Source organism: Prionailurus viverrinus, chromosome A3 (genome assembly GCF_022837055.1).
Source record: "Prionailurus viverrinus isolate Anna chromosome A3, UM_Priviv_1.0, whole genome shotgun sequence".
Lineage (NCBI taxonomy): Eukaryota > Metazoa > Chordata > Mammalia > Carnivora > Felidae > Prionailurus > Prionailurus viverrinus.
Window position 1 is genome coordinate 27,150,381 of NC_062563.1, and position 7,983 is coordinate 27,158,363.

Consider the following 7,983-nt stretch of genomic DNA (forward strand, 5'->3'; position numbering starts at 1 on the left):
GTTTGGGCGGCTCAGTTGGTTAAGCGTCTAGCTTCGGCTCAGGTCACGATCTCACAGTTCGTGGGTTCGAGCCCCGTGTCGGGCTCTGTGCTGACAGCTCACAGCCTGGAGCCTGCTTCGGATTCTGTGTCTCCCTCTCTCTCTCTGCCCCTCCCCCACTCATGCTCTGTCTCTCTCTCTCTCTCTCTCTCAGAAATAAACAAACATTAAAAAAAATTTTTTAAAGATTTTCAGTGATCTCTACACCCAACGTGGGGCTCGAACTCACAACCCCGAGATCAAGAGTCACACGCTCCACTGACTGAGCCAGTCAAGTGCCCCGCTTTTCTGCCTTTGATACAAGGTTTGTTCCCTCATGTCATTCAGACCTCTTCTCAGATGCCACCTCCTCTAAAAGGCCTCCACCTACCACCTCCAGTCTCCTTTTAACTCTGTCCCTTTACCCTACTTTGTTTTGTTTCTTCATTTCTGCGTAACATACTGTGTGTTATACTTACACATTCATTTTTGTGTCTCCCAATGCTGCCACTATGCGGCCAGAGACTTCGTCTTATGCACTGTTGGGCCCCCATGGCCTGGATTAATACCTGGCACACAGTAGGTGCTCAATAAATATTTGTTAATTGACTGAATAAAGGAGTGTATTTGCCTTTGCTCAAGCCACTCCCTCCACCTGGAAAACCTTCCCTTCCCCTTCCTCCCTTTCCTAATGCCATATACCTGTTAAGACTAAGCCCTAGTCCCTACTCTTCCATGAAGCCCTCCCTGACTACCTGGGCTCTGGGCCCCCGGAAGGTGGCTTATTCCTGTCCTCCCCTCACTACACTGCTTGACTTTAGATGTAATGAAGGGTTTGTGGCAAGTAAAGAGGTGGAGATTGAAGGCAGAAGAGAACAGGCCAGCTTTATTGGGATTAAGAGGAGGAAAGGGCCGTCCACAGGCCCTGGGCCAGGGTGGAGCTGCAGGGACAGCAGCCAGGATGCCATGTCACTTCTTCCACTCCTTCTTCTCATAGTCCCACCGGGAGGCCAGCCCTTGCACGGGGTTGCCCTTCATGTCCAGGATGCGCTGGAGCTGCTGGGCCTTCCACTCATCCGTCAGGGTGACGGGCTTCTTAGGGAACACTGCGGGGAAGGCACGGGTGGGGACAAGGGCATTTTAGATGCCTCGAGGTGTGCATCAGGGAAGGTCTGGGGGCAGAGCTCCCTACACAGCTCATACCTTACTTCCTGGTCCATTTGTCCCTGAGGCTGACCCGGCCTGCCTGAGTCACTGGTACTTTCTACCCCAGTGTGTGGTAAAGAAGGAAAATATCTTTATGGGCACCTATTAGCCCCAAACACTGGGCTAGGATAAATTTTTTCCCAAAGGCTCTCTCATTTCATCCTCAAGCAAAGCGGGAATTCACATCACACTCTCGCAGAAGAAGAAAGAAGGTGAGGCCATCAGAGGTGAGGTCAGCTGGCACAGAGACTGCCAGCTCTTCCCCAACATCCCCTCCCTTCTTCCAGAGTAGTGCCTCTCCAACCCGAGTGGGCAGCAGAATCACTCTGGAGAGCTTGTTAAAACACAATTGCTGGGCTCCACCCTCAAAGTGTCTGACTTGGTAGGTCCAGACTGGGGCTGAGAATGTGCATTTCTAAAAGTTCCCAAGTGATGGTGTTGGTCCAGGGTCTCACACTCTGAGAATCACTCTTCAGCAGTAATAGACAGCTGGGCATGTGACGGCCTCGCTGAAAACTACATTTCCCAGCTTCCCTTGTGGCTAGACCCAGTCATGTGATCGCCTCTAGCCAACGGGTGGTGAGCAGAAGTGGCGTGCGCAACTTCTGGACCTTAAAGAGGTCTCTCTTCTCTCTTCTTGGGTGGAATGTAGGCTTTAATGGCTGGAGCTGGGGCAGCCACCTTATCAAGAAGAAAGCTTCACGTTAAGGATGGCAGAGCAGTATGACAGAAGGAGCCTGACACTGCAGTCTTGATACTCCCCCAGGCCTTTTTTGTGAGAGAGGAACAAAACCTGTATCTTGTTTAAGCTCTTGTATGTTGGTGACTCTTTGTTACAGAAAAATCCATGGCTAATAACAGCAATCAGTAACATTACCATTCATGATTATGTGCCAGACGCTGGCTTTCGGCTCTCTCATTAAATCCTCACAAACCCTGTGATGTGGGCACTGTTATTTTCATTTTACAGACAAGGGAATTGAGGTCCAGAGAGGCAGAGCCCCTACATCCCAACCGAGGCAGCCGTGCTCTGCCCTTCACCCTACACCTCTTTGGGGGACTTTTCAAAACTCTTCAGACGAGTTGCCTTATAAGAGTTTGGCTGGTGGCTCTGACCACAAGGGCGTGGCCCCGGGTGGTAGCAAGGCGGGGGGGGGGGGGGTTGTTGCCACTCACCATAGATCCGCTGCCACCAAATCATCAGAGCTGTGAATCCAAAAAAGAAGAAGACGCAGCCCATCACTGTCTTCCACTCATTGGAGCGACGGTTCATCTCCGCGAAGGTCTCATGGAACTGGAGCCGGTACACTGGAGGCAGATGAGGGGTGAGGAGGTAGGGGTCTCGGGTGCATGGATTCCGAGGACCCTGGACCAAGTCTTGGCCTCAGGGATTCCCAGCCGCCCCCTCCCTGAAACAGGTGTTGTCCATTCAGCAAATTCTTATTGAACATCGACCGTATGCAAAGCATGGCCAGAAGCAGGATCCAAATGTGAGTCCTTTGGGGGCACCTCTGGTGGGCAGGACTTGGGATTGCACATCCCTCCGGTTTCCCGGGGTCAGGCCCCTGCTCTCCCACCCACCTGCCTCTCTGCTCCTTCCCCCCACACCACTCAGCGATGCCCACACTTTCCTGCTCCTACATCCCTCCCCATGCTATTCCCACTACCAGGCAGCACCCTCGTCCTTGTCATTCAAGGCCAGCCAGAATGTGCCCTCCTCTGAAAGGCCCACCAGGATTCCATGTCTCTCTCCTTCCGGTCCTCACAACCCCTTGGACACACACACCTCGCCCTAGCCGCAGAATTCATATTACAGTTATCTGGGTTTGTGTCAGTTCCCCCACTGGCCTGAGAGCACCCTGAGGGCAGGAACCATCTGGGTGATTCACTCCTGTATCCCCAGCATCACCTCGCGTCTGACTGTGCACAAACAGTTGAATGAATAAGAGAATAGATGAACAAAGGGATAAACTTCACCCCTCAGGTATGAGTTCAGGCGTTCAGGGGGTTTCTGGCTGTCTTGAGTGGGGCCCTTCTTTTCAGAGTCATCCCCCCCCAGCCCGCTCTCTCCAGCCAGCCCCCCCCCTCCCCCCGATACCTACAGGCCACCTTCTCCTCATGGGTCAGCTGGGTCCAGCTGCCCTTCTCTTTCTCCTTCAGGGCCCGCTGCTCAGCGTTGAGCTCTGTGCAGAAGGGCTCATCGGGCATGGGGTAGGAGCGCTGGGCATGGTAGTTAGTGTAGGGGGGCATCTTCTCCTTGCTGTGGGCTGCAGGTACAACAGAAGAGCTACATTCAGGCTGCACCTGGGACATCCCAGCTCTAACCATAATATTAAAAAAGAGGGCTGCACCGGGGCGTCTGGGTGGCTCAGTTGGTTAAGCATCCCACTTCGGCTCAGGTCACGATCTCATGGCTCGCCAGTTCGAGCCCTGCATCGGGCTTTCCGCGGTCGCCACGGAGCCCGCTTCGGCTCCTCTGTTTCCACCCCTGCCCCCTCTCTGCCCCTCCCCTGCTTGCTCTCCCTCTCTCTCAAAAATAAATAAACATTAAAAAAAAAAAAGAGGGCTGCATTTATTGAGCACTTACTGTGTGCCAGGAGCCACTCTAAGGCCTTCAGGTGAATTGACTCATTTACTCCGCGTCACTCTGAGCCAGGCGAGACTGTTATCTGTCTACTTTACAGACAGAGAAACTGAACAGCTAAGTGACTTGCTGTAACTCACAGAGCGAAAAGGAGCAAGGCAGCCCCTCTGGGTTCAAACCTTGTGCTCTCTGGGAAGAGGTGAGGTGAGGAGGGCATGGCAGGCAAAGGCAACGGTGGGACGAAGGCTGAGTGAGATGAGCCTGACGTGGCGGATGTACTCCTGCTCTGCAAACTGTAAAGCGCCATCCGCGTGCCTTTGACCACCGGTCAAGGGCACGGCTTTGCAGTCAGCTGCGTTTGAACTCCAGTTCCACCCACCCCAGCTCCAGCGAGCCCCTTGACCTCACTGTGCTTCAGTGTCCTCATCTGGAAAGCGGGGACAGTAAGCTCCCGCCGCACGCTGTCGTGGGCAGCCTCAAGATAATATACTTGAAAGGGTTAGCGCCGCGCCTAGCAGCAGACGCTCGGTCAATTCCACTGCTAGAGGGCCGTTTTACGACTGGCTTCCTTCCTAGAAGCTTTCCCTGGTGGCTAAGCGTCAAGGGCTCCGTGTGGGTGTCCAGGGTGTCCAGAGCAAGGCTGGGCACCAGGAGGGTCTCGATCAAGCTTCTGTTTATTGTCACCAGAGGTGCCCACATGGAGGGCATTGATACCACCTTGCCAGGACAGTGCTGGAACTGCTTTGGGCTCTTTTAATACCTAGGCCTCCGGGCCTCAGTTTGTTCATCTGAAAAATGGAGATAACAGCCCAGCATCCACCTCACACGGTTGTTATGAAGACTGAGTGTTTTAGTCTGTGTGAAATGTTGATCACAGCTTGGGGCACATAGTAAGGGCTCAGTGAACGTTATCCGTTATTCTCCGGAGGGTCAAGAAGGCCCTTCTGCTATGTGGTTGAAGTCTCTCCTGCTTTAGGCCTCTTTTTTCTGAATAGGGTTTGGAAAGGAGGTCCAAGGTCCCATCAGCACACTCCACCTCAGGACACAAAGGCCCTAGGAGCCCAAGGTGTGGGGGGGTCAGGCCCCGAGGAAGCTTGGGGTGGAAGGGGACCCTGTCAAATGTGAGCTCCAGATCCTGGAGCATCCAGGCCCAAGGGGTGGGATTGTGGAAAACAGTCTAGGGCAGACCCAGGGCAGCTGGCAAGCAGGAGCCCACCCCTAGCCTTGGAGTTGGACAGGGGTGGGGTGTGCGGGTCTTACCAGCGCTTCCCGGGCTGTGCATCTGCCGCATCCTGGGTCCTCCTTTCCTCAGTACCAAGCTCCAGACAGCTCTGAAGAACATCTGTGTGTGTGTGTGTGTGTGTGTGTGTGTGTGTGTGAGTCCTGCCCCACATTGCCCTCTGCCCCTACCCTCAGGGCCCAGATACAGAAACCCTTTTTCACAGGTGGTGGTGGGGTCCGTCTGTGGATTTCGAGGTCACCCTCATGCCCCTGACCCTTCTACTTTTGTCTGCGATCCTGGTGGGGGGAGATGGGGGTCCTAGACATTTGGAGCCCCCCTCGGGGAGACCTCAGTGAACCATCTGAGAAGTGGGAGGAGGCCTAACTCCCGGAGGCAGGGTCCCAGCGGTTTGGCGCTGTGGGCCAGGGTTCTGGTCCCAGCTCCAGCTCAGCCAGGCCAAGTTGGGAAACCTCCCTGGGCTGTTTGCTCTCCCTCCCTGAGGAAACTGGGTGGGAGTCCAGGTAGGGAGGGAGCAGGGCCTGGGGCTACCTCTCTTCCTCACAGGGCCATCTGCCAAGGTCTCTGCACAGACGTCTGGCCCCCACCCCTTCCTCCCTAATTGGCTGCCTACGTGCTCACAAAGCCTGCTCTGCGGTGGATCTGGTGGGGGAAGGGGACAGGCTGAGCCCAAGCCCCCACCCCCCAGGGAAGTCTCAGAGTCTGGCTCCCATGGGGGTGGGGAGGGGCTTTAGAGGAGGACAAGGACCAAAGTGGGTCAGAGGGAGGAAGAGGAGCACACGTTTTGGGGAGAGGAAGGAGGTATCTCACTTCTGGAAAGAAAAAGTACCCCCCCTTCCCGCATCTGGGGAGAGAGAGGGGCACCCAATAGAGAGAAGGAGGGGGTGTACCATGTGTGGTGAGAGGGGGCCCCCGCATCTGGGAAGGAAGGGCTCCTGTCTGTAAGTGGGGAGCCCCACATTTGAAGAGAGGGCAGGAGTCATCTACATTTGGGGAAAGAGATGGCGCCCCACATTTGGAGAGAGGGTAATTCCCAAGGAGTCCTCAACTCTCAGCTGCCAGGACCCGTCCCCCCCCCCCCCCCAACCATCCCCCGCTCCTGACCCTACTCGATGGCAGGGACCACACGGATCCTCACCGGTGGCGAAAGCAGGGGTCCAAGCCGCCGCATCCCTCACCCGCCAGCCTTGGGCAGCCAGGCTCTCCCACCCACTCACTCACCTCCCTGCTCAGCGCAGCGAGCTAGGTCAGCCCAACAAGTAACGGAGAATGGGCGGCAGAGGGACCAGAGCGCGGGCGCCCGCCCCCAGGCCCGCCCTACAGCCTTTCCCAAGGCCAACCCCTGCGTGGGAACGTCCTGCCTCAGCGGGGCGTGGGAGCGCCCAGCCCGCGTCCCTGGAGACACCCAGGGCCCCCCAGCCCGGGGAGGGGGGCCGCAGAGTGAGTCCCCGCCTCGATTTCCCCGCCCCCGGGGGTCCTGCCTCTGGAGACAGCTGACAGCGCCCAGGACCCAGCTGGCGGGGTGTCCTGGGCCGGCCCAGCCCTCTGACTCTGGTAGTCCCAGGAGCTGAATCGCCCTCCCTCCGCACCTTTGCTCATTGCCTTCTTTGCACTTGGAATGCTCTCTTAGTGACTTTGCCCAGACCCAGTCTTGCCAACTTTCCAGCCCAGGCTCAATGCTTCCTGCTCCAGCAAGCCCACAAACATCTAGAATCTGGGAGCTGGTCTGTGGTGTACCTACCACCCTGCCCCCATGCCGCCAGATACCCTGTGGGGGTGAATAAAAGCCTCCCTCTGGTGTTCAAATCTTAGCTGTGTGGCCCTTAACAAGTGGCCTAACCTCTTAGGCCTCCTAGGACGAACCTCTGAGTTCCTGTCTTATGTTCTAGAAAAGGGAGCTAATGATAGTACCTACCTGACATGGCTGTTGTAAAGGTTAGATAAGTCAACAGAAAAGCATCAGGTACATTTACTCAAGAATTATTTATTAAGGGGGAGCCTGGGTGGCTCAGTTGATCAAGCGTCCAACTTTGGCTCAGGTCATGATCTCAGGGGTTGTTGAGTTCTAGTTCCAGGTTGGGCTCTGCCCTCACAGCTCTGGGCCTGCTTCGGATTCTGTGTCTCCCTCTCTCTCTCTGCCCCTCCCCTGCTCTCTCTCTCTCTCTCTCTCTCTCAAAAATAAATAAATACGCAGTTAGGGGAAAAAAGAATTATTTATGAAGATCTATTATAGCTGGCATTTATTGAGTGCCCCCAAGGTAAATGCTTGGGGATATAGAGCCAAACAAATCCAAAAACAGTGCCTGGCCTTTTAGGGCTCACAATCCAGTTCCAAGCAGAAAGTCCTGTGCAAAGGCCCAGAGGCAGAAAAACACAGGTGTATTCAAAGAACAGAGAGAGGCCATCTTGGCCAGAGTGTGACAGGTAGAGGGGAGAGTTGGAGAGGGGCTAGACTCCCAAGTAGGGCCTCAGAGGCCATGCTATGGATCTTAGATTTTATTTTAAAGATGGGAAGCCACCAGAGGTAAGTAGGGGAGCGATATTGTTAAATGGAGTGGAGCATGAGTTTAGGAAATGTGGCGTGGGATTGTTAGAATACTAATGGTGGACTGATGAATGAAAGCTGGGGATCCCTTCTGTGGCCTGGGATCAGAGCTTTCTATGTCTCTCGGCTCTGGGCCTATGAAGTGTGTCCAGTGCCCACCCATCCATCAGGGTTCCTCTAGCCAGTGAGGCCACAGGGACCTGCTCTAGCCAGTGTCTGGAGGGAGGGGCTTAATCCCCAGGGGGTAGATGAACCTAGAAGGGCAGAGACTCAGGGAAGGTGCTAGAGAGACCCTCGGGTGGGCAGGATGCACATTTCCATTCTGAACTTCAGCAGCAACAGACACAAAGCTGTGAGAAGGCAGTGTGGGACTCTCCTGGATCTCCATGA

The 7,983-nt window shown here is 55.1% G+C and overlaps 1 protein-coding gene across 4 annotated transcripts; it reads right to left on the reverse strand.

The window, feature by feature from the left end:
- Positions 1-877: 877 nt before the first annotated feature.
- Positions 878-6,350, reverse strand: LOC125163090 (cytochrome c oxidase subunit 4 isoform 2, mitochondrial). Of its 4 annotated transcripts, none has more exons than XM_047854661.1 (5): positions 6,270-6,350; positions 5,069-5,150; positions 3,327-3,491; positions 2,401-2,532; positions 878-1,124 (listed from the first exon to the last, which is right to left on the reverse strand). In XM_047854661.1, the coding sequence occupies exons 2-5, from the start codon at positions 5,148-5,150 to the stop codon at positions 988-990; spliced, it is 516 nt and encodes a 171-aa protein (XP_047710617.1). In that variant the 5' UTR covers positions 6,270-6,350; the 3' UTR covers positions 878-987. The 4 variants fall into 4 exon arrangements, with proteins under 4 accessions (XP_047710617.1, XP_047710616.1, XP_047710619.1 ...); XM_047854660.1 differs by having other exon boundaries at positions 6,187-6,287; XM_047854663.1 differs by lacking the exon at positions 6,270-6,350 and adding an exon at positions 3,812-3,897 and having other exon boundaries at positions 5,069-5,147.
- Between the last annotated feature and the right edge of the window lie 1,633 nt (positions 6,351-7,983).

Excerpts from the sequence above, each read along its gene's own strand:
- LOC125163090 (XM_047854660.1), bottom strand. The coding sequence starts at position 6,219 with ATGCGGCGGCTTGGACCCCTGCTTTCGCCACCG. Across the intron at positions 5,151-6,186 it reads GACCCCTGCTTTCGCCACCG|ATGTTCTTCAGAGCTGTCTG; the intron begins GTGAGGATCCGT and ends ACACACACACAG. Across the intron at positions 2,533-3,326 it reads CCATGAGGAGAAGGTGGCCT|TGTACCGGCTCCAGTTCCAT; the intron begins GTAGGTATCGGG and ends ATCTGCCTCCAG.